The following is a 25,259-nucleotide window of genomic DNA, read 5'->3' as shown; positions in this document are numbered from 1 at the left end:
ATTCCAGCCATCTCGTGTTTTATATGAAGCAATACGCAGCCACGTTGAGGTTAGCTGCCGTCAGAGAAGAATCCCCTCGAATAAAAGAAACCCGGAATGCGCACTCCATGCTCAAAACTCAAGAACCACCGCACTGCTGTCCGCGATAGAAAGAGTCGCTTTGCCATCGCTAACAGCAACCTCCTCGCCAACAGTGACGTTTGAGACACGCACAGCCTTGCCATTGTCAACGTCATAGTTGAAGGTGTATCCATCCCATGTGATGCCAGTAATCGAGTCAGCACCCGGAGCGATGAGACGACGCACCGTAGCAGTCTTGCCGTTGAAACTATTGTCGAGGTTGATGGAAAAGCTGTGGTTACTACGCTTGGATTTGTTGAGCTCAGTCTCGGCTGCATTACCGCTAGCTGTGAAGTTGTATTCGGCCATGTTCAGGATAGCCACCTTGGCAAGCTTTCCCGAGTGGTAAATGCCATACGCAGATTCGGCCCCGTTTCCAGTAGCTGGGAGATTCGCAACCTGGACCTTGTCCTTACCGAGACGACCCAGGATGGCTGCAGTTGCCAGGTTACCGTAATAGGGCGCCTTTGTTCCGATGTCCTGTTTGGATGTCTGTACAGGTTGCCAAGCCGAATAGCGGTAGTCCCTGCCCATATGGAAGTTCAGACGGGTGATGTTCTTGGCTGCGGCATGCAGACTGAAGTCCAAGGCCCACAAAGCAGCTCCGAAAGTGTTTGAAATACCAGCTCTGCCCGCCCCATACAAACTGTTGGTCTCGCTTATCGAATACGGCTGTGTGTAGTTGACGAGCTTCTTCATCAGGCTTACATGCCGATTAATGGAACCCTCTACAGACGTATGGTTCATGAGCTTGGCCTGCTTGTTTACAGGTTCTCTTCCATTGCCCATGTAGCTGGAGGTCATGTCAGCTGCCGTTTGTTGCATTGACACATGCGGAATTCGTACCTGTGAGCCCCAAGGAAATAGACTGAGCCATCCTCGTCAATGCCCGCCTCCATGATGTCTGGAATATTCACATGCCCTGATGACAAGCTGGACGGTGATGGCGTAAGCCAGCGGAACTTGTCGTCATCGGCAAGGTCTGGGCACTTGTCCTCGAGAACCTTCTTTGCATCTCGAGTACCCTTCAGCCACGCCGCTGTGTAATCAGCAGGATACCAATTGTCAAACCCATACAGGTTTGGCTCATTACCATAGGACCAACCGAGCAGATTGTTGTTGGACAAGGCCTTACAGGCGGCGGCAACAGTATCGAGCATGTTCTGGTAGTGTGTCTCGTTCTGGACTGAGCGCTTCATGTTGAGACCATAGATGAAGCGAGTGTCAGTAAAAGTGACGCAATGGTTGACCTTCCGTCCATGGCCGGCCGAAGAGGCCTAGATACAGGCAATCTTCAGATCCTCCAGACTGACATTGTTAGTTGATGTACGTGGGCCGGCTGGAAGAGACATACCGTGCCCTGTGGGCAAGCGCTGAACTTCTCCCTTGAATCATAGAGGCCCTTTTGTTTGATCGGGGGTTGCGGTGCACGGAACCGATTTTGTCCAGTTGGTGGTGCCGCGTATGGGATTTTCTGCCATGCCGTGTAGTTGTACTGTTCATTGAAATGCCCGAGGAATGAGCCATAGTCAAGATGAACAATGTTGTCTCTAGATTCGGCAGCCACAATGATAAGTAAGAGAATAGCGTTAAACTTACGCATCTCGTGACGATATCTCAAAACATTGAAATTCGACTTAGAAATGAATTGCGAGAAGTGATGGGTACCTTGGGTATCCATCTGTGTTGGCAGAGTACATGTAAGGGAATTTGGATCAACAGCTCCGCCGCTCTTCCTCCGCATCCCGAGAAGAGGCGTCGGGACCCCGCGTGGGGCGCAGCGGTGTGCAAACACATAGGCTCCGGGCCCGGATCTGAGCTACTCTACGCTTTTGCAATTACTCAATCGAGATTTCGAATGGATTTGGGTAGCCGGAGTAGCCCATTCATCATTCGTTATTGGAGGAACATCTTCAACCAGGCGATGGTGCGGGGTCACAACTGATCTACACCCGGCCGGCCGGTGGGATGGGCTGCTCAGGTTTCTACCCGGCAGCTAAATCTCGGTACAGATATTATTGACCCGAGGTATGCACTTCCCACGATTGCCCGAATATCTCTCTGTCCATTTTTCTGATTTCAACGATCAACCACCTACTTCTGCGAAGCAAAAAGCTGTCTTTTCTTCGCTGCATGCTCAAGTTGGCTCGAATATATTCATGAAAATGAGACCGAGCTCCTACCTCCTTTTTCTTGTGCTGGGCTCCAGCCAGGCAACGCTTCACTTTCCTTCCCAACGAGAAGATGACCTGGCGACTACCGAAGAACTTGAGATTGTTCCAGGGGCAACATGGACTGACGTGAGTGAAAGATTCATGGCGGAATGATCCGGTCTAGGCTTACGTTTCCTTAGATCAACACTGGGAAGCATATTCAAGCTCACGGTGCAGGTATTAACAAGGTTGGAAGAACGTACTACATGCTCGGCGAGGACAAGGACTCCACAGCGTATTTTCAGAGTGTCTCGTGCTATTCATCCCAAAACCTTGTCGAGTGGAGGTACGAGGGTGCAGCTCTCTCTCGAAACGACTCGATTCCGGACCTGAAGACAAAACGTATCGTGGAACGCCCTAAGGTCCTTTACAACAGAAAGACTAGAAAGTATGTCATGTACGCCCACATCGACAATGGCGAGGCTACAGATGATCTAGCAGTACGGAAGGATGCCAGGGTGGGCGTTGCTACAGCTGACCAAATTTGTGGCCCCTACGAGTACAAGGGGGGGTTCCGTCCTCTTGGTCAACAGAGCCGTGATATTGGGCTGTATGAAGATGACGATGGATCCGGATACCTGCTTACTGAAGACGTGAGTACATTGAGTATTGGAAACAATTGATTATGACAGAATGTCTAATGGGTAGCCGCAGCGACCGAACGGATTACGTATTGTGAAGCTTTCATCTGATTATCTGAACGTCACTGAGAACATTCACCTCTGGGAAGGCGAAAATGTGGAGTCTCCTGCTCTCATCCATCATAATGGGTACTACTTTATGTTCGGGAGTACTCTGTCCGGTTGGAAGGCAAATGATAACGTAGGTGTTTCACTGCTTTTTCCGAAGCCTAGCTCACAACAGCCGCAGCTTTACAGTTACTCCAAGTCTCTAAGTGGGCCATGGTCGGCGTGGGAGCCGTTTGCCCCTGTGGGATCAGGGACCTTTTCGAGCCAAACCACTTTCGTCCTTCCTCTGGGAAATGATCAGTTCATTTACATGGGCGACCGGTGGCAGAGCAACAATTTGCTGCGCAGTACATACATCTGGCTACCCCTCGAGATCAAAGAGACCAATGTCTCCCTGAAGTGGAGAGATAGTTGGATACTTGATGCCAAAACAGAAAGTTGGAGAGAAGCCCCAGAGTACAGAGAATATGAGGCCGAAACGGCTCAGCTTGACGACGGTGCCTTAGACAGAAGCTGCATTGGATGTAGTAACGGGAAGTCGGTGACTAACCTGGGAAGCGTTGAGTTTTCGGGGTTGGACGCACGATCAGCCACGAAAGTGACGATTGTATTGACGCATGCTGTTGGTGGAGCTCAGCAGCGGTATGCGGCGGTCACATGTAATGGCAATGAGCAAATCATTGCTTTCCTGCCTACAGCGAGTAACGGTACCGATACTGCGGGTAACAGTACCTTGCATTGCAATTTGTTACCTGGGAAGAACAATGTTTCAATCTCGAGGGTAGATGGGATGGATGCGCCGGATCTTGACAAGGTTCGTGTACCTCGCTATTGAGCGAAGAAAGCTATTTTATAGCTCACCAGCGAAAGACACGATTGAGGGTTGATGCAATGGATTTAAATCAGGTAAGGAACGTCTATTTTGGTCGCGACAAATTCTATAATAAATTACAAAGGTAAACCATTAAACAATAATCGCCGATGTGTCTTGTCATGCTCGACGGGAGATAAGAATATTGAAAGAGAGAAAGCTCTTAAGCAGAGCAGAAACTCCAGCTGCTCTCAACGCTCCAGCTGATGCTTCCAGACACACCAGGGCTGTAAGAGGCAGCAGAGGGGCTGTACTGCTGGGAGAAGAGACTGCAGTAGGTACCCTTGGCAACACCGTTCTGCTTGATCATGAAGGCGTTGAAGAAGTTGCACTTCAGGGGGCTGTAGCCCAACCAGGCAGCCCAAGAGGACAGACCAAGAGACTTGTAGTTGACAGTGTTCTGAGAAGCAGCGTAAGCGGCGCAAACGCTGACGTCGAAGGGACCAGGGAAGAACTTCTGGCCAATGCAGGTGGAAGGGTGGCTGTGAGTGACACCACCGCAGCTCTGGGGGTTGGTCCAGCCGGAAGGAGTAGCAGGAGTGGTGTTGTTGGTCTTCTGGTAACCGTTGGAGCCGGCAATGACGACCTGGAAGCTGTCACGAGTCTGACCAGTGTTGGTGGCGGCAGCGCTGTCAACGCCAGATCCCCAGAGAGTGCACTTGTAGTTGGTGATGGACGAAGGGTTCTGGCAAGAGCACTTGTCGGGGTTGATAGAGGGGTCACGCTCAATGTAGATGTTGATACCAGTGCAAAGGTCGGTCTTGTCGCAGTAAGCAGCGCACTGAGCAACGTCGTAGGAGGTGAGAGTGTACAGGCCGAGGTAGCTGTTGGCGTTGACAGAGGCACCGAGGTCCTTGAAGGTCTGAGCGTATCCGCTGGGAGTAGGAGCGTTCGAGGCCATGGAGTGGAAAGGAGCGTAGGCCTGGAAGGCGCTGGCGGTGTCAGGCTGGACCTGAGGACCGCTGCCGGCAGGCTGAGGGGCGCAAGGGTCCTCAGGGTTGATGAATCCGCAGTAGGTGCCGACTTCGAAGGGCGCAGCACAGCCAGTCGCGGTAGTAAACGCGAAGGTGTTGGTCCAGCTGATGGGGGTGCAGCTAGAAGGGACGGTGATGGTCGAAGCGGCCGATGTAATCACGGGAGTGGCCGAAGTGGTGGTGACAACAGCCTTGGCGGTGGTAGAGGTAGTGCAAGACGTGGAAGTGGCAGCCTTGGCAGAAGTAGTGGAGGCAGGGGCTCCCCAGCAGAACCAGAGGAAACAGTAAGTACGCTTCTCGAGGCTGCGAGCCTCAAGAGCCTCAAGGTTGCGGGCACCGACAGAGGCGGTGGCACTGGCAGAAGCAACACCAGTAACAGCACCGGCAGCAGACGAAGAGGCAGCTACGGCGTTGTAGACGTCGGTTTGACCGGTGGCAGTGGCGGGAGGGCCAACAAGTGTGGGAGTGGCAGCAGCCACGACGGCATCGAAGTCGATGGGTTGGACAGTGGGCGAAGCAGAGCTAAGACCCGCGAGGGCAACGAGAGCGAGAGGGTAGAGCATTTTGAAAAATGTTACTAAAGACCTGTGGGAGGCTCGTAATACCAAAGAGTGTTGGTAAAGAGAGTGTGGTTAAAAGACTGAAATGCCCGAGGCGGGAAATGATTGAAGCTGATGGGATGAAGAGGAAAGAAACTCACGATCTTCGGGATCGATGCGGTCCTTATAAGCAAACGTCTATGCTTGATCTTCCACCGATATCACGTACATCAAGTGGAGTTGAGTTGACGGGTGCCCTTTGTCGCGTCTCTCGGCACAACAAAGCCGAGTACGGCATCGTATTACTCTGAGCGCTCCCAGTTACGTGGGCCGTCAATCCGTAGCTCAGGTTGCCAGTCAAAGCGTTTGGTGAACGGTGAGTCCGAATTTTCATCCTCTCCACCCGTTAGTGATGCGAAGTGTCAAAGGAAAGGACACTCGACTGACATTACTGCGCCATCAGGAACTCTTGCGCTCGCTGTGCTGACGCTGCGGGTAGCGGCATTTCAGGTGGCGCCATAATATTACTCCATATAGAACAATGCATAGTGCGCCCATTCCGTATTTGGATTTCGAAGAGCTGCCTTTGTTGGTCGGGACCTGGAATCATCGAGCTAGCTAACGTAGCGGGGGATCTAGTCTCTCAGCTGCTGGCTTTGTCTCAGTTGGTCTAAATGACGCTAGTGCAGGTGATGAGGGGTCGTTCCGGTGACGGCCACGCGTCAACGGTGATTTGTGTGTTGACGGCAATGGCGCCCAACAACAGCGAGTCGGATAGCACGATTTTGCCGCCATTGTACGAGTCGGCCGCATCGAGGTGGATGAAACTCTGCGGGAAAGGGGCTTCGAAGGCGTCGGCGGGCTCTGGGCATCGCGGATCCTTCGGGCCGCCTTTGTGTGGGCGACCCCGATCCCGGGTCCTTTCCTAGCCAGGAACCACTCATCGAAATATGGAATAGCGGCGGAAATCTCGGTTTTAGCGTCGGCCCCTTGAAAGAAAACATATTTGTTTCAAGATGGAGATGAGGTAATTGAGTGGGTTTGACTCGGGGAAACAAGCTTGAAAAGTGGAAGGTGGGAAAAGATGGATGTGGGCAATCGTGGATGGCGAAAATCACAGGCCCACAGAAAGTTGAAAGAGAAAATGACATCACGTTCGAAGCCATGAAATGCAACTCAAGTTTGGAGGAGTCATTGCTCGCTGTTATCACGGCGAAGCTGCGAGCTATGCCAAGTTGCCAAGAAGGCTGAAAGCATTTTAGCCAAGACACGTTAAGCCCGAGGTCTGTCTGATAAGTCTCTGTCAACTGACAGCAGACACCTCTTGGCAGATATGAGACTAAGTAGTTTACTGCATCAACATTTGACGACGAGGTTGACAAGTGTTCACATAAACCGCCAGTCAATATCGTCAAAACCTCGAATAGTCTCGGGGTACGACGGAACCTGGTATGATGATAATTCGCTTGATAACAAAAGATCATCCTACGTATCTCCATTCCAACCCCTCAATTACGGTAGACATACAGGTGCATTGAAATTCATGGCCGTTCAACTTAAGGGCCTCAGATCTTCTCATCGAGAATGTCAATTAATTGGCCTATTTGCTTCTGGATCTAGGAACGCTGTTGTTTTGATGACTCATAGCTCTAAGGAAGATGGAAAAGTGAGGCTTTAATAGTGTCTTGATCGAACTGAACAGTCAGATCTCTGCTGCACCATCTACAATATCATGTTGAAAAATGCTCGTTCGGTATTACGACCGATCTCACGGCCAAAATCAACAGCACGGCCCCAAAGAATGATTCAAAGTTCCCACGCTCTGATTGCTGAAATAACTGCCATTACAGGCCACTTGTCTCCATGATCATTTTTGTCGGTCAGCTCAAGTTTGAAAGGAGACTTCCAAGGCTTGAGAGGGATCGTCATTCGCATCGTGCACAGGGGATCTTCGATATACTTCCCTTGCATGACTCGAAGAGAAAAGCCGTTGTTGATCTCGCCCCACTCTTCTTCCGGCAACCGCGTCCAAACACAGCAGCTGCTTCTCATTTCGCCATTTTCCAGAAGCGGAATCATCAAAGTATAACTTTGGGTTTTGGGGATAGAGCGTTTCCGCGACGCCCACATAAGTTCTGTGTCTCCAGGCGCATAGCTCGTGTCGCTCGGAACGCTACTTCCACCCAAAGGCTCCGTCGACGGGAATGTGAGGACGCCCTCCCCATCATCCTTTCCCCACTCAGGTATCTCGGATATCATAGCCAGGGCAGGGTCGCTGCTGTTGGGACCATTGTGAAGAATCCATCTGGGGCGACCGTCATACTTGCTGCCTGATTCAAGCTTGTAACCTGAGACTGCAAACATCTTGTGGTTTGTTTTGTCGCCAAGGTGAGCAACACCGACTTGCGTCAGAAGATTGAAGTCCATGCCAGGGTAAAACTTGAGCTTGGAGGGAAACGGGCGGTAGGGAGCGAATGTGTCGCAGATAGGGACCGGGGCAAGTCGGGCCGGAAGAAGCAAGTTGTGCCACTCGGGGTCGTCAAGTCTTCTGAGGCGTTTGCGAGCGTCATCTAGCTTGGAACGGCCTTCGGCGTTCATTTCAGAGAGTTTCTTATCATCCATTTCGAGTATGGCGGCCTGATGCGGATAGCTTGTGCGATGCAAGATGTGTAGTAACTTTGGCTGGTTGGAATGGTTCTATGATTTTTAATATGTAGGTCTGCAACACTGATAGAGAGACTCGAGTCTCCCTCTTTTATACAAAGTCAACTTCATCAATCTACCGTGCAATATTCTGATCAAGTCAAACATGTAGTTCTCTAGCATTGTTACCATGAGAAAAAGTAACTTCGACACAAAGGGTAATCGTCACCAGCCCTACTAGCTTACGGCGAATGAATGCCACGAGCCACCTGCGGAGGCAGAAGTCAAGAGGCAGTGTATTCCTTGCTATCTCCCTTTTTCTTTTGGTAATGGATGGTTCTTTGCTATGGACGCCCAATGTCATGGTTACGTTCCACGACTGAACAAACAGGAGGATCTACGTGGCAAAGAATTTCATGCATTGAGCATTAAATTCAGCTGCCGACTGTTCTACCGCTGAAATGAATTTGTCCAGGTTTATTCGCGCATCGTTTTTGGAGCTAAGCGCCCAGAATAGAGGGATGCTTGAGTTCAAAGTAAGCTGTGAGCATTGGATGCGCGGTGAATGTCCCGGGCCCAGCTGCAACCCTTTGTTAGAACCGAGTTGGCAGTTAACCCTGCAGAAGCAATGGCCTTGGGCCTAACACTCCACCAACTGACAGAACAAAAAGTTTTTGCCGGATCCGGCTGATGCGGAAGATGTTGTCGTGTAGTCTATAGTATGTCAGCCCCCTGCTCCGAAGACCGAAATGCATCGGTATTTACCCAAGCAGTTGGTGCACTGGCGAATGGCGGCTATCAACTGAATTGAAGGGCGCAATTCCAACTTTGGTCTTCACGAAGAGCCCATTGACGCGACTGCTCCTAGTTAGGTCTTTCTGCGTGGACGGGTTACGTCATTATGTTGCTGGTTCGTTTGAAAGACAGATCGCTAATCAGATACAGGCACAGTTATGTTGCAATTGCGCTTCCCTTCAGATAAGGGGTGAGCTCAAGAATCTGTCACCGACCAGGGTTTCTGACATGAACTATGCACCAGGATTACAAAGCTGCACCTCTCTAGCCTAGTTGGGTACGAGGGCGCGACAGATGATGCAAGAGTTAGTGCATCCATGTACACAGGTAGGGTCTTCAGAAGATTTCTTGCACTTGCAGCGGATTGTAATGAATGAAGTGCATCAAATTGTCGTCCACGAGAGCCAAGAGCAAGAAGCGGTTGAAAGTTTTCAATTGTAGATTATCAGCGCCTTTTGTGGTATGGAATGTGAGGCCGTGCTCTTCATCGAATCTCTGCCCCTGCATGATGTGCGTTTATCCCCAATTTTGGTACAATCGTAAGGGATAATATTGGCCCTCCTAAGGCCGGAGCCCTTTAGTGACATTTGATGGCATGAAGCGAGTTTAACCTATGGCAGTAATATTAGTTCATGTCTCTGCTGTTGATGTGTTGAGCTTATGAACGACTCACAGTTCGGGCTGGGCTTGCAGCACTTCATCGTCTCCATTCCGACAACACCGGGCTCAGATCGCTGTCTTTCACCAGTGATCTCACACGTAGTTTGACAAGGGAGATCTTCCGGGAGATCGCAGACCCAGCCATCAGTGAGTCCGCGAGAGATGGGGCCGACGTCTGACTTGCAGACTTCGGGAGCGAATCTGCAGCCGGCCATGACGCCGAGGGCCATAGAAGCGGCGACGAATGCTTGCGTGAATCTCATGATGTCTGATTTGGGGTGGTGAAGTTGAGTGTGAAATATGGAAAGGAGAAGGAAGGACGTAGTTGGAGTTGTCTAATAGCTGTAGTTCTCCCTTGGCGAGTCTCTGGTATTTATAACGAGATGATCAACTGTAACACTTCAGTGGACTTCGGGCTACTCCGTGGTCCTCCGCATAGGTTCTTGTCTCCTGCAGTCTGGTCGATTAGTTAGTTGTGGGACTTCGCCTTGCGCTGCAGATCATCATTCCCATTAACTCCCAAATTAACTGCTGTTGGACCATCGAGTCATTTGCGATGGGCAACCGAGTCATTTCAAGTCATTGAGCTCCGTCCATGATCAACAATGGATTTAGTAACTACGTTGTCGGAAACCTTATTAGGCGGAGCAAGGCTCCCAGTTCGTCTCATAGTTCGTCTCAAACCCGCGTCTGATAAATGAACAAGGCTATGTAACAAGCCATTCCTGCTTCAGATGTCTCTTTTCGCTATCGGTCTCCGTGTCGCCGAACGTCAAGGGGCTATGTTATCCCATCGGCTCTACAATTGCGGACCTCGGCCCGCCGAGATAGAGTAAGACCCATCAAACACTTTCGCATTCATTTGCGATCACTCTTCCAGGAATCCGAAGCACCTGATCGTATTGTGGGTAGATCTTTCCGGTGTCCCAGCCGGTGGGAGACGTCATGCGGTTACTTCCCCACACCCGAACCTTATTTTCCTTCGGATGCCGTTGTCCGTTATCTCCCCGTCCCATCCAATGTCATATGGAACAGAAAAGAGGCATCATCTCGCGGACTACTTTCGGGCCAATCAAACCACCAGAAGCAAGATCCTCCCAGCGCGTCTACCTGCACTGCCGAATTCATACAGAGACATGTCTTCCAGTTTACGTACTGTGGCAGGTCCGGCGGTAAATCCATCGCTTGACTTGGATACAGGTTTTTCTACCTAGCATGGAATACATGCCCAGACCGAGTCTTCACACAAGTAGAGCATGATCAAACAAGAAGAGCCATTGGCGATTATCTAGCCTGAATTCACGTTGCGATGAGAACGTTCGGAAGACAATTATTGGGATGCGTCAACAATGCGTTCTAGGTTATTGTAAATCTCCTCACCTCGATGGGATCCGTCGTCTTCGGGACGAGTTTAGTGATGTATTCTTAGTCGTTTTCGAATCCATCGTGAAGCCAGGCATCACTGAAGCTAGCTTGTCACAGTAATGAGCAAATTGTGCTGTTGTAGTAGGGGCAGAAGAGCTGAACTCTACTGTTGTTATCTATCAATGTCCAGGACGCTGGCACCAACATGTAGCCTTTCCTGAATTAGTCCATATAGTGACGAAGTCTCACTTTTCCTCATTTCTGAAGAGGAGGGAGAAAACCAGACTCGATATCAAACTGTCCGGAGCTATTCGAATTTCTTTTACGTGTCATTTTGTGCAGTGTCTTCGCCTTGCCTCTAACACAGCTTGGCCTGTTGAGATTGATGACACTCAGTCTTGTTTTGCACAATTAAATTGCCTTGAAATGGCTTGCTTCAATGGTCAGGTGGACGAATAGGGCCGACACATCATCCGTGAAACTCTCTTTCGCAACATTGAAGGGACTCAAAACCATAACTGGCCAGGGCGGGTGCTTAATCAGCAGAGTCGTTTGAATTGAAATGCTTTAGAATGCTCGTCGTTGAAGTTGCATGATGTCGCGGCCTCTCTCTCCGGAATATCTAGCCAGTCAAACCGAACAAACCTGCAAAGATTCCCCGTGGTTGCGCCTGGTTCTAGGATTCCGCCCTGCATGTCATCATTTGCGTGCGCATCAATCTTTGGCCAATATCAACATTCAGATATGTAATTGCTAAAGCCCCATGTTAATCGCCCCAGCATATGTCCGTAAGTCTACATGCTAGAAGAGACCTTGTAATAGGAATAGATTTACATTGGCTTGTTCGTACACAGAAGCATCGTGTCGCGAACCATGGTAGTGCTTACCGCCAAGACGGGAGACATTGCATGTTCCTAAGAGACCTGTCCAATAAAAGTCGACGCGGATGATTTAGCTCGCAGGGCATAGCCCCTGAATCAGCCCCTTTATCGATTTGCTGCCAATGGCTGCCATCACGCTGAAGCACAAGCCTAAAGTCGTTTTAAATTTAGGCTGCTGCCTGTGCTCTCTTCCCGTGGCCGCTGCACTCCTCTGTAACCGTAGGGGGGTCAGGCTGTTCAACTTCGTCGTGTTTTTCGCACTCACAAGTGGGCGGTGACCGCAGCGGGTTCGTTCGAATGGACAGCGGTGTTCACAATTCCGCGAAGGACCTCGAAATTTAAAGCAGTGAATGTCTTTGGGAAAGTCTTTGGGAAAGTCTTTGGGAAGCTTAGGCAGCGTATCGGTATTCTTCTTCTTGGCTTGGGTAAGAAAACATGCGCCCCTGTCCAAGCACCAGAATTAGGGGCAATTCGATGGGCTAGCAGTCGCTTACCCTCTTAGCGTCTTGGAGCTTGTGGTAACGCAGGGAGCGCAAACGGACGAGAGCGGATGACAATCAGGAGGGGCTGACGCTGTCGCACACTTGAGAGCATTTGCCATTCAAGAATGAACGCCCCCCCATCTTATCTCAAAGTTTGGTCCAGATGGCATTTCTGGTCAAGGCGTCTTAGCAGGAGTTCTGGCGAAGTTGTTGTCCTTTCTGGTGCTTCTCTGCTATTGTTTATGTTTGCTTCTTTCGCTCGACTCCCACAATGTTTAGGTCACTGCTTTCCGTCGTGATATTCGGGCTTGTGTCGTATATCCCTGCCCCCGCGAGCGCGCAGTCGGACTCGGCGCTATCAGCAGCTCCCTCTAAAGAACTTTTTCTTCGCAGGGGAATGGCCAGAGGTGAACTCATTTCTCGTAGTGTTCCGCGAGCTAAAGCTGACCCAAACTTTCCCAGTTACAACTCTCGGGCATTATGCATACATAGACGGCGGGGAGGTGTCACAACTCGGGGCTGATGGCACCCCCATCAAGAACAGGGCATCAAATGCCGGTAGGTCTTTATCATTCGATAGCGAGCGGCCCGCCACTCACTCGAAGGCAACTCAGTAAACTCCACACTCTCGATCGATCTCTCTACCTCCTGGTCATCTTCGAATGTTACGATACGAATCATTGACAAACCCACCACTGGGATGGACGGGCAGGCCATGTGGAAAAATGAAGGCATGAATGCGTTTTACATCTGGGGCGGACATTTGCCGTACGGGGGAAAGATTGATGGACCAAAATCATGGAAATTTGAGGCGGATGGCAAAGGCGGCGGCGAGTGGTTGACAGAGTCGCCCGCGAATCCATCATTCTTCGGGGAGCTGAAGAGGTGCGAGGAGGGCGCATACGTGAGCACAGGCGACACAGCATTCTGGTTTGGAGGTATCGCATCGGGCTGGACGAATTCGAATCCCGCGTCGCAGCCAGTTCCTGGGGTTATATCATACAGCATGACGACCAAGGTTTGGAGCAATGACACGACGCCAAACTTTTCGGCATTCTCAGCATATGGCACTATAGTTGGTGGCGGAGCGGTCTACATCCCAACATTTGGAAGCAATGGTCTAATTGTCGTCATGGGAGGCGTGACGTTCACACTTGATCCGAGTCAGAAGACGCCGAATGGGTGGATGGACTTCAGCAACCTGACTTTCTACGACCCTATCACGAAGGACTGGCACTGGCAGAAGACGACGGGCACGCCCCCAACCGCACGAAGGGGATTCTGCTATGTTGGCGCCACGGGGAAAAACGGAACTTACGAGATGTATGCGAATCTACGCTTCCACACAAGCCTTGGCTAACTTTCAGCAGCTTCGTATTTGGAGGTACCAACACTGATAGCGGTTCAACGTTCGATGACGTCTTCGTTCTTAGCCTCCCGGGTTTTGTATGGAGTCAAGTACCGTACGAATCCAAGAACACGCGGCGATTCCATACGTGCACTGTAGTTGGCCGTCGTCAGATGCTTTCCGTCGGAGGCACCGACGGGAAGACAGCCTGGTCAGGAGCGGACCCCTGGCCGAATGGCCTCGGGTTGTTTGACATGACCGACTGGACATGGAAGACGGATTATGACGCGGAAGCCAAAGACTACGAAACCGCAAACACAATTCAAGACTGGTATGCGAAAGGGTAAACTTGATTCTTCCCCCGATACTTTCAACCCATGCTCACCTTCAACAGGGGTCTAACCTCCGTCGCATGGTCCTCTGAGACAGTACAGAACCTATTCATGAGAACTGCAACCTCTAACAGCTCCTCTACTGGAGATGGAGATAACAAAGCCAGCGACAGTAGTCTCGATGAAGGAAGCCAGAAAACTCTTTCTATCGCTGTGATTGCTGGCGCCGTTGTAGGAGCGATCCTAGGCTGTGCCTTAGTCGCAGCAGCCTTTTGGTTCCTAAGAAAGCGCAAGCGGGACCAAGTGGCAACGGTTGCAGAGTTCAGAGATCAGCCCGGCAATAGAACATATTATCAGGCTGTGCTCCCAGGAGAATTGCATTCCAAACTGACAAGGACGGAGCTTTATGAAGGATTTACGCCGAAGCATGAGCTCTGGACGGAGTTGCCGAAGCCAGAGACTGCTGAGATACAGGCTCAGCATGTTACAGTCACAGAGTTGGATGCCCGACGGGATCACAGCGACCATCTCTTGAGGAGATGATTCTGGGAGAAGCTGTTTCAAGATGATACCTAATTAGACACTCTAGAATCTTGATTCGTTCGACTATCTTTGGTCACGCCTCGTACCTGGCTATGGAATTCTCGTTGGAGTTGATTCTGACCTCATGGCAAGCTGTCCATAGAGCAACTGTGACCAGTATGGAAAGATTCACGACCAATGGTAAAGACCATCTTGGAGTATACTACTGCCCCAATCTCCTCGCGCGACTTAAGGCCTCGCCAGATGCATCTCAGATCAGAAGAAAACCAAACGCCCCTAATGCGACTGCTACCAAGGACATGGCTCCAACAGCCAAATGTTGAGCATTATTCTTTTCCTCATTTTCGGTGGGGCAATCAATGATCGGATTTGAAAGTTGGCACGCCGCAGCTGTTACTGACGCGGATATCCTCGCCGCAGTGGCCGAATCGAGCTTGATCTCGCAAGGGTTCGCGGTAGGAGTAGGAGATGCCACTACCGCGCAAGTATCACCGACACCCCACCACTTCCTCCCGAGCAGGCCCTCGACGGTATCGGTGATGTTGATGGCGACGCCTTGCGTGCTGAGGCAGACGTTGTCTTTATTCGTCGCAGATACAAGATCGACTTCCTGGGCGGCGTTCTTGATGGTGAACGTAATGAGTCGTATCGTATTGTTTGAGATTACATCCTTAGTGTGGTAATTTGCCAGGCTGGACTCATCCGCGAGGCAGCTTTGCTGCCTGACGGTCCACACTATTGTGTAACTACCTTCTTTTTTAAATCTTCAGAAGCCACGACTCTCAAAGTAAGGGTCGCTGCTCGAGAAATTCGCCTGTCGAAGGTCGTAGTCGTGAGTGACATATGTGTCGAACCGATCGCTTGAATTCCGAACTCTTACTTCGATGTAAGGGTTGACGAACTGCGCGAGGCTTGAGTTCCGGATGGCGAAGACAATAGGGAACAAGGCTGTCGGAGCGTAGGTGTCGTTGTGCGGAAATACCGGGTCGACCTCGACAATTCCCGAATTCGCAGCGACAGCTACAGCTGCGTGGAAGCCCGCGAGGAACCATTTGACCGAGGGGAGTAAACGCATTGGGATAGAATCAATGATTTGGGACGACGATGTCCATCGGTGGCGTGTTCAGTCAAGGGCAGTATCGGAAGAAAAAGGCAGCACATGGGGTAATTGTGACGAAGAGAAAAGGTATGAAGGGTGCTAAATTGCGGCGCAGTGACGAAAAGCAACAAGGAAGACCGATATATGTGCCGATTGCCCGCCTTGGCGTCTATCCGCAGTCTTGTTGGTTCCTTCGCGAGCTCTCAATTTCCCTCGCAGTGTTGCAGTTCACTTCCAAATTCGATTACACCTATTCCTTCCACAATTAATAGATGCGACCTGTAGAGCGTTCGGAACTGCAGTCAACAGAGCCCTTCCAAGCCCTAATAATGGGTCGTCTTCATTCTATTGACGATGACCTTACCAAGTTACTTTAAATGCTAAATGTACAGTAACACATACAAGTCCACACGTGACCATGAGAGTTTGGCGTCGCAAAAGGACTTGATCGGGAGAGGCCGGGTTTCGCCCTGTTCTATGATAGCCATATATCAGTAAAAGCCTGGAGCAACTGTACCCCAAGTCTCACCTCGCTGGCCTGTTCAGATCATCGATTAAGTAAGATTCATTGCTTCAAGACTCAAGCCTAGAAAACAGAGCAATGCTAGTGGTCATGCATAAAAAGTATTGTCGCTAACGCAACTTCCCCAGCGCAGATGCAACTCTTGAATCCAACAAGCTTCCACGCGTTTTACTACTCAAGAATTGTAGGCGTGCAGTATTGGAAAGGCTGACAACTAAGAAATATGAATAATATTGAATCATTCACTATATATGAAGTTAGGCCCGAATTCTCGATGATCAGTCAGAAATATATCATGACCAGTTGTGGTCGTGTTGATAACTAGCGGATCAAGCGGTCCTCCACTGTCTGGTTGGCATGGGACTGCATTGATAGTGACATTCAATGCATAACAAAGTCATTTCCTTTCTGCAGAGGCTTTGCCAATCTTTTAGCGATAACGATAGCTTAGATCAAATACTCGGCATGGAGTTGCAAGGAAATGGGCAGGGTCACTCATTGGCATGCCGCCACTGCAGCAAGCGACCAACCGGCTCAACACGAGCCCGATCTTACAACCGGACATCAGGCCTGGCTTGTCAATCAATTCAAATGCAACGTACTCGAGGCTGTGCGCATGGGCGTGTATGTGGTTCTGGTCACGCTGCATGGACTAAAAACGCCACATCTGGTGGTTGTCGCTCTTCGTGTCCTGGCTACACCACCCGAGGAACATGCGCAGCCACAACCGCCGTAGTCACGATCGTGGCGGGCGGATATCGTCCTTAGTTGGAAGCTTGATTTTGGCTTAAGTATTTTTTGGTATGCCATTTCTGTCATTGGTGACGATTTCAGTCTTGAAGAAACGAAACATCGCAAAGACAGGCCAAGTTTCGATCGGGCTGCTGGAAGGAAAAAAGCAATGTTAGACCCTTGCCATCGTGACCTTCACCGGGAACCAGGGACCCCGCACCATGCTTTTCAGCTCCGTCAGCACTGTGCAGGCACCTGTCCTCCCACAACAGGGGCAGGAGACGTCTGAGGATCGCAAAGTGTATATTTCATATCATGATTGGTTAGTGTTTTTGGCCCTTGTGGGGGCGCCCGTCTGGGTCGCGGGTGGTTCCAGATCGTCCCCAGCAAGCTACCCGACGTCCAGGTAGGGGGCTTGGAGGTTCTTGATTGCAATCTAAAAGGCAATCACGACTACAAGCAGCAATCTTGGCTCACTTCCACCAGTCATCGTCGTTACCAGAAAGCCACCCACCATTCCTGGCCAGTAATCATCTTGCAATCAAGCCAAAGCTAATGCGCCATTAGAGGAATGCAGATGTAGCGAGCACCTGTGTCTGTCTCACCATGTCGCCGTTCATATCAATGTCAGCCCCCGTTATCTTGGCGGAGTTTTGTCCACTCGTCGCGCCATTCACTTCATGTTACTAGCTGTTGCTCGAGGCTCATTGAAACTTGTCGATGGCTGGCGTCGGAGTTTGACAGAACCACGCTCGTTCGCTATTCACAATGACGAAGAGCGATTACTCTTCCGAGCTTGAAGAGATCTCGTTCATATTCGACCCTGATCGTAGGATCCCCCTGGATCTTCACTTCCCATCCCACCAGCCGGTCCCATCCAACCCCGACTTCCTCAACGCAGCTGGAGAGACTGCTTACGCGTCGCCGTCAAGACCAGTGACAGATAGGAGCCTGAAGGAAAATTGCCGTCCTATTGGGCTTGCTCTCACGGCATGGATCACAAGCCTCATATTCACCGTCGTGTACTCGCTATTTATCTAACACGTTCTCTTCGAGGGCAATCCCGTTATCGGCTCATGGACCTTCGATGCTTCTTCCCCAACCTTCTCTTGTCACTACTCTCCCAACTATATGCCATGCTGTTGGCATATGTTGTTCTTAGTCTCTCCGATGCATTGCGGTGGTCACTTGCCTCTAGATCAGGACGCGTGGATGGGGCATCGGCGTCTAGCTTCTTTCAACTCAGTCCAGCAACTGATTGGTTTTCTACCATGAAGTTCATCTTCAAGGGAAGGTTCAGGAGCAATTGGGGTGTGATAAGGTGAGATATGTGCCCCTTGGAGCAATTCAGAGCGCTAACCTTGGAAGACTTGCATTGCCTTTCATGGGTTTGGGACTTGGTTCAGTCCTTAAGTGTATTTCCCGCCCGTCATGCGAAATCTTCCAACCAACTTTGAAGTTTGAACTGATCGGCAATAGTTCAAAACAGCTTTGAAGATTACTTCATCAAGCAAGGCGTAACGGTCGACGTATATGCTGGTAACATTCCTCCTGACGTGTCAATCTTGGGCCTCATTTCGACGGCCTATCTCGACGGTTTCTTCGATACATGGACACAGCAACTGCTGAATTACCCACGATATGCAACAACTTGGAAGATGAAAGGCTGCACTGAAGACTGTTCGGTCTCTTTTCTGCCAGGCGGCATGGAGATAGCTCGCAAAGTGGGACCCCTTCTTAACAGCACCATCCTCAAAGGTGGTCTGTTCAACAATACGGAGTCGATAATGATTCAGGGTGCACCTGGTATGGTGGCCAGGTTTGAGCCTGTAGCTGACGGGTTCGAATTTGATATTGAGGAGGATTGCAACGTATATCAGACGCCGTTGGGAGATGCATTGCAGATGTGTAAGAAGCAATTTGGAGATTCAGTTGCAGCTGGTAAAAGTACAATTTCCGTCAAAATTCTCCAAAAGAGGTTAACAAACCAATAGGCTGGCGGGCGTGTCCGAGCTTCTTTCAATTCACAAGAGCCTGCGCAACGCAACTATCATGGACTCGAGCGCCGCTGGTGTCAAAAACGCTTTTTACCGCTTATCGACAGAACGCGACGACAACTTATAGCCAGAAGGACTTGTCAATTCAGCACGCAGAGCCCATCTCTGAACCCGTCAGAGTCAAGATGTCAGTGCCTGACATGGACCTCATCTGGAACAGAATCTTTGTACCGAGACCCCTTTCGAGCCAGCTTGACCTTGAGTCAATCAACATTACAATTGCAAGAATGGCATGGAAGTATCGTACCTATACCGAGTTCTTACCGGACAACGAGATGCACGTGGAGCTGCTTCAAAACTTTCTCTCAGTTCCATTGCAGTTTGCCATAACAGCTATGCAGTACGCAAACTATACGCTTGCACTTCCCGCAGATAAACGAACCTTTCCACCCGAACTCCTCACAACCGCCACGGGCGGGCGCTCGATCAAGAGGTTCGTCAGTCAGCCTTGGACAGTACTGGTGTTCATAGGTGCCGGCTGCTCTGTAGTGATGTTGACAGGCTTCGGATTTTGGTGGGTCTTGAAGCAGCCTAATCCATTGCCGAAATCGTCCGGAATCGTGGAGCTAGATTTCATTAGCCGATTGAGTGATTTGCAGAAGCATGCTCACACAGATCAGGACAGTCCCGAAAGATTTTCGGAATTGGTCTATGACATTAGATCTAAAAAGCACCATTCAGCCTGGCACATTATCAAGGCGCTTAGAAAGAGGAGGTTAGAGCTGACGCAGATGGAGGTAGCCGCTGAATCAGAGAGGCAGATGAAGAGGCTACCAGTTTTGCACTTGCTCCCGAACAGACCGGGTTACATGGCGGCTGAGAGTTCGTCGGTTTCAAGTACGGACCGTGAGAAGAGTGTAAGCCAGAACCACCCAGATGGGGTCTCAGGTTTCAACATTTCAAATCCAAAGTATTTCCAGTAAACATTTGGCACCGCAATCTCCCCTATGTGCAGCACATCGAATCAGATGGCTGACATCTCGCTTATACTGGGTATTTTGAATGAGTACAGCCATGTTGCAGTCTCCAGGTTGCACCTCATTCTGGCCGTGTTGTTGGCCAGAGATGTTCGCATCAGAAGCATATGGCTACTCGTGATAGGAAACGGCATCGCGTGATCATTTAAGGAACTAGACGTTTGAACCCTCAGGGCCAGGAAGCTCTAAGCTAATCCACCGTCTTATGGGAGATGGGAGCAGAAGGAAGTAGGCTCACATCGAGGTAGTAATCAAAATGTTGCGATATCGTTCCGAGCTTTCTACCAAAGTTTCCATTCGATCTATTCACAATCAACCGAATCGCTTTCCAAGCTCTCTATCACTATGAACTCCATCTTGTTAGCCTTTTTGTGATCCTTGGCGTGATGCTTTCCTCGCTTCTTGGCGCGTTTCTCCCTCTTCTTAGCGGTCTTCTCCATCTTTTCCTCAATCTTGCGTAGCTTTTCGTCTCTCTTCTTCTGTATGTCCTTAGCCTCCTTGTGGCTTGCTCCTTCCAGCTTCTCGTCAGCTTTCGAGCACACAATTTCAGCCTTTCTATTCAAGTGTTCCATGTCGCTATCGGAACTGGAACTGGAGCTGGAACTGGAACTTGAGCTACTTGAGTCGGAGTCGATAAAGTCTGACGTCCCGTTACGTTCCGATTGTCTTCGTTCCTGACGGGACTGCTTCCTCCTCATCTTCCTTGCTCGTTTTCCTTTCTTCTTCTCCTTCTTCTTCACTCGTCGTTGAATTTGCTTCTCTGTGAGTCGATCTATGATGTTTCGATCCTTTGTTGGGGGTGGCACATCAAACGTAAGTGGCGCGACGTAGGGTTGTAGAGCCGACATTCGGCGAGCCGTAATATCCATCTCCCAGTTCACATCTCGAGGTCTGTAATTTGTAAGCTCGCTCTTCTGTCAAGGACCATATACAAACATAAATAAACTCACTGTAAATCTGGCAGAGTCTCGCCACAGCCAATTCTCGCGGACAAGTCCTTAGACTTACACACTGAAGCTTTCAGACCTCTTGGCGCAAAATACTCTTTGTTTACCTTTTCGAGAAATACTTTCGATCGAATAATCCGTGTTGCAGCCGAGCCCACGCCCACTGTCAGGTTGGTGATGCCTCCTGCCAATTGAGCCCAGTGATTGGGTCTGAGGATGTCAGTGACCGAAGGACAGTATGAAACGCTCGGGGTACGCACACATAGCCAACTATCGTTCCTGCAGCATTCAGTGCGGCCAGTGGGGCTGGGGGGCCTTGTGCAACTGTCAAATTGTCGATGAAGCCCACGAAGTCTTCTTCGTGAATGTCATGAGCTCGGAGGTCGGGAGAGTATGCTCGCATGAATGGCAATGGTACTTTGAGAGGTCCCCCAAAATCAATGCGTGGAATCACGACCGGTTTCTACATACATTATTAGCAGCACGACTCAATCAGACTGGTGCAAGAGCTCTGGTTTATAAGGTATTCACCTTCAGGGGGCTTGATAGATTTGCACCCGTGGCATGTAGCTCGGGTATCCAGCCAGTGCCCGGCTCGATATTGAGAGCCGCATTTAGTTCCTCCTGTTCCGAAGGATCCAAAGGCTCGGAGTCAGAGGAAGCGGAATCGATTGACAGGCGTCTGATATGGGCCGGGTCAATTTCGGAGTATGCTGGAGGTGCCAGAGATGTTTGGGCACCTGAAGGGCCATGATTGTATGAGTATGTCTTGGTCGCGCTCATGTTTTGCTCGTTGCTGTATATGTTGTTTCAGTGATAATTTACTTCCACTCGCAGTAGTCGGAGGAAATCAAGACGCCTTTAAATATTGGGCAGGGCATGAAGACCAAAGTCCCTTATTGACTACCTACATTGCATGAGGCGGCCTCAGAAACAAATTTCCTTATTTGGCTGAATCCTCGAGCAGCTTAAAACGCCGTCAGCCACACGCCCGTTGGAAAGCTTGATTGCCATGCGGCTTGATCGAAAGTAGTCATCATTGGCCAAGATACTGTGGTCGGCATCATGGCAGTGCTGATTGTGGAGTTTGTGATGCAGATCACTCTCGTGGCTTGGGCCATTTCTGGACGCTAAGTGATCGCTGAGTAAATCCTAGTTATTCCCAGCTGACCCCAATGGCATTACCGCATTAGGCTCATATTTCGAGGACGCATTCCGTTGTCCACGTACTACGCGCCCACTAAACTAAGTGCGGGCGGCTTCCTTCCAAAGGCTCTGGAGCAGTGCAGCCTACAGTTGAGGGGCAAGCACTGCAAGAACATTTGAGAATTTATGAGGAATTCAGAAACGATCATGGTTGAAGTGTGCTTGAGGCAATGAAGTAAAACACAATCAGCTCCCACCTCTTGTTTTCTCCTTCTTTTGCTAGACCTATGCGCAAGTGATCGTCTCTATCCCTTCCAGGTCTCTGGTTTAGGCAGCAGAGGATGCTAACTGAGATGGTGCTAGCTTGTCGACGGATCCGGTCTCAGGGAGAACCCAATGGTATGACGCTGTTTCCAGCCACTCTCGTCACAGACCCAGTCTTAGTTTGGCGCGTCGCGACAATGTCAACGACGATGCATCTCCGCTTCTATCGAGCATACCGCACTCTGATGTTGATTCGTAAATTGGAAGCCATTGTCTAACTACCGAGCTGCCATCATATCAGGCCCAAAATGGTTGGGGTTGGCGGAAGATCAAAGGCCTGCGACAACTGTCGCCGCCGGCGCGTCAAATGCGGTAAGTCGGCTTGCATCGACGTCTACGAGGAGCCCAACGCATGATCCCGTCTGACGAGTATTCAAGACCTCACGACTCCCGAATGCAACAGATGCTTCAAAGCCAAGCTAAAATGCGGAGGAATCCGCGGATTCAGCTTTATCCAATACAGCGGCAGCAACTGCCCAGATTCTGCGCCCGTCAAAAGCTCGTTGCCATCGCCACCATCTTCAGGACGGTCGACCATCGCATCACCGGAGCGGCCTGCGGTCATGACAACGGCGATCAGCGCCGCTTACATGATTCCACTCCGTTTCTTGGAACCTTCTTTGATGCCGACAGCTATGGACGATATCTTCGTGACGTATACACATAAGCATTTGCTTCGGGAAAGTGAGGATATCGTGGTCAAACCAGGCACCGACAGGACCATCACCGGCAAATGCTTCGTCGCCTTGGCCACCACAATGTTTGGCCTCGATAATAGGCAAAAGCCAGTTGTGCAGCGAGGATTGCGGAAATACGGCACTGCCTTAAAGGCTCTCAACAATGCTCTTGGCGACCCCAAGGGCTCTCGATCCTTTGACGTATTGGAAGCAGTCATCGTAATGGCCCTGTTCGAGGTAAGCTTTCTCCTGGAAACCTCAGGCTGACTAAAACCATAAGCCGTCATGCTCACAACTATCAAAGCTCCTAGTGGGCGATCGAGAAGACGGATGGATCGGCCATGCTCGCGGCTTTGAGCAGCTGCTGAAAGTCAGGGGACCTGAGTCCATGCAGGAACTACCCTGTGTCATTATTCTGGAGCGGGCCCGGTCTTCCATCATTTTCGCTGCTCTGATAACTCATACTGGAACCATTTTATCTCGACCTGAGTGGAAGAGCATACCCTGGCTACAGCATCCTGAGCGCAAGGATCCGTTACAGCTGCTTATCGACATTGTTGCCGACTGTCCCGAAATCTTTGTTAAGCGAGACGAAATGCTTGTTGGCCAAATGAATGCTGCGGACCTTGCGTCATTGATCTCCCTTCGATCACAGGCACGATCGGTTCTGCAAGATTTGGAGGCGTGGGAAAAATGCTGGGCCTCCACCGCCCTCTCGCGCTGGACTGAGGTGGCTTCACCGAAGACAACGCCCACGCATGCAGACCAACATGGAGCAAGAAAGCCTATCTGGGCGACGGTCCTGCAGTATTACTCTCTTTATGATGCTAGCATCTCGACTACGTTCAACGGCGCTCTCATCTTGGTAATGATGTTCATACAAGGGCTCAACCTGCTCCTGCAAGATCTGGAACAATCTGGACTACTGATCAAGCGAATGTATTCATCCGCCATCACCATCTGTCGCAGCGTTGATTTTCACCTTGAACGACTGCGGGATGTTTCCAGCTCATCCATCTTGTTTCCAATGAGAATGGCGTATGAGGTTGTGGGGAAGACGGATAAAGGTATCGGTGCATGGCTCGCCTACCAACTGAAGATTATTTCTTCCGGACCATCTGGGAGGTGGGCCATGGCTGATCATCTTCTCGAAATGAAGGCGGCGTCAACACTTAGTTCTGGGGATGTCATTGAAACAGCTTGAAGATAGAAGCGCCCTGACGCAATTCATACATGCAAGGCACGCAAGGCTGTCGCGATGTCAACTAGCAAATGCTTTTATATAATACGACTCTCGATTCAACGAGAGCAAGAATCTTAGATGGGTTTTGAAGGCAAGATTGACAATATGTCGGCATCTAATGCTCAGCAATTGGCGCTTGTCAAGACCTTCATCGACCAGACCGAATCGAAATCCTATTTATCCATTCGTCTGTCCAGTCTCTGCTGCCATTTATCTAGCAGGATCCTTGAGACTTACGCGCACTGGTAATAGTAAGGTGCTGATACGGCTTGACAAGTTGATCCAGACTAAAGATTGAGCTGTCAGATACAAGTTCGGCACAAGACGGCTTAACTACTCACAGCGCAGGTAGTGCAACCAGTCCATCCCGTACCGCCACACTGGCCGTACTTGGCAACAGTGCATCCCGGAAGACCGCCAGTCGTGCTCGGCTGGGGAACGCTGGAGGCCGTTCCGGTAGGCCCGGAGCCAGCGGTGCACGTCGACTCACACCCGACGCAACCAGATCCGGCACTCTTGGTCGAACCGCCAGCGTAGACTGTAGGCCCCGGCACGACATAGGTATTCAGGGCTCTGTGAATGTCAATGAGCAGACCAGCGTCAGAAGCCTTGTATGCTCCAGGGAATGAAACTGTTCCAGGCGAGGCACTCCCGCCGCCGGTGACAGTCAGCTGGAAGCATGTCATGTACAGCTGAGCACCACCGCTGGAGCCTGCTGCGTGAAGGGCAATCGCCTCGGCCCGAAGCAAGTAGTCCCCAGCTGGGATATCCGAGGGGATCTTGACTTGAACTTTGCCGCAGCAAGTGTTCATGTCTTTCGATCCCCAATAGTCCCCATCTCCATTGGCACTGCCAGCCGCGGCGGCCCATCCATCTTGATAGACCTTGAACCATCCGGTAGATCCGTCGGCCGAAGAAGAGTCGGAAACCTTGGTCATGTATGCTATGACTGGTCCGTAGTGAGCGCCACCGATGGCTTCTGAAGTACATGACCGATCATTTGGTTGCTATGAATCCCCGATCAGAAACCAATGCGGGTTGCACGGTCACAACTGAACATGCTTACCTGGTGCATCTCA

At 50.5% G+C, this 25,259-nt stretch overlaps 6 protein-coding genes across 6 annotated transcripts; 2 read left to right on the top strand and 4 right to left on the bottom strand.

Moving 5' to 3' along the window:
* Positions 1-111: 111 nt before the first annotated feature.
* Positions 112-1,319, bottom strand: COL26b_007101 (uncharacterized protein; the record flags this gene model as incomplete). The annotated part of the gene is made up of 2 exons (XM_053179905.1): positions 112-913; positions 967-1,319. 2 exons carry the CDS (start codon positions 1,317-1,319, stop codon positions 112-114), a joined length of 1,155 nt encoding a protein of 384 aa, XP_053036113.1.
* Positions 1,320-2,539: 1,220 nt separating this feature from the next.
* COL26b_007100 (uncharacterized protein) lies at positions 2,540-2,974 on the top strand (the record flags this gene model as incomplete). The annotated part of the gene is made up of 2 exons (XM_053179904.1): positions 2,540-2,926; positions 2,966-2,974. The coding sequence occupies 2 exons, from the start codon at positions 2,540-2,542 to the stop codon at positions 2,972-2,974; spliced, it is 396 nt and encodes a 131-aa protein (XP_053036112.1).
* Positions 2,975-4,056: 1,082 nt separating this feature from the next.
* On the bottom strand, positions 4,057-5,430 carry COL26b_007099 (uncharacterized protein; the record flags this gene model as incomplete). The annotated part of the gene is made up of 1 exon (XM_053179903.1): positions 4,057-5,430. One exon carries the CDS (start codon positions 5,428-5,430, stop codon positions 4,057-4,059), a length of 1,374 nt encoding a protein of 457 aa, XP_053036111.1.
* A 14,715-nt stretch (positions 5,431-20,145) lies between these two features.
* On the bottom strand, positions 20,146-20,691 carry COL26b_007098 (uncharacterized protein; the record flags this gene model as incomplete). The annotated part of the gene is made up of 2 exons (XM_053179902.1): positions 20,146-20,428; positions 20,489-20,691. 2 exons carry the CDS (start codon positions 20,689-20,691, stop codon positions 20,146-20,148), a joined length of 486 nt encoding a protein of 161 aa, XP_053036110.1.
* Positions 20,692-23,018: 2,327 nt separating this feature from the next.
* COL26b_007097 (uncharacterized protein) lies at positions 23,019-23,305 on the top strand (the record flags this gene model as incomplete). Its single annotated transcript, XM_053179901.1, has 2 exons — positions 23,019-23,174; positions 23,249-23,305. The coding sequence occupies 2 exons, from the start codon at positions 23,019-23,021 to the stop codon at positions 23,303-23,305; spliced, it is 213 nt and encodes a 70-aa protein (XP_053036109.1).
* Positions 23,306-24,390: 1,085 nt separating this feature from the next.
* Positions 24,391-25,118, bottom strand: COL26b_007096 (uncharacterized protein; the record flags this gene model as incomplete). Its single annotated transcript, XM_053179900.1, has 2 exons — positions 24,391-24,467; positions 24,554-25,118. The coding sequence occupies 2 exons, from the start codon at positions 25,116-25,118 to the stop codon at positions 24,391-24,393; spliced, it is 642 nt and encodes a 213-aa protein (XP_053036108.1).
* Between the last annotated feature and the right edge of the window lie 141 nt (positions 25,119-25,259).

This window comes from Colletotrichum chrysophilum (genome assembly GCF_026319265.1).
Source record: "Colletotrichum chrysophilum strain AFK26 chromosome Unknown scaffold_56, whole genome shotgun sequence".
NCBI lineage: Eukaryota > Fungi > Ascomycota > Sordariomycetes > Glomerellales > Glomerellaceae > Colletotrichum > Colletotrichum chrysophilum.
This window is presented reverse-complemented; position numbering and strand designations above follow the sequence as displayed.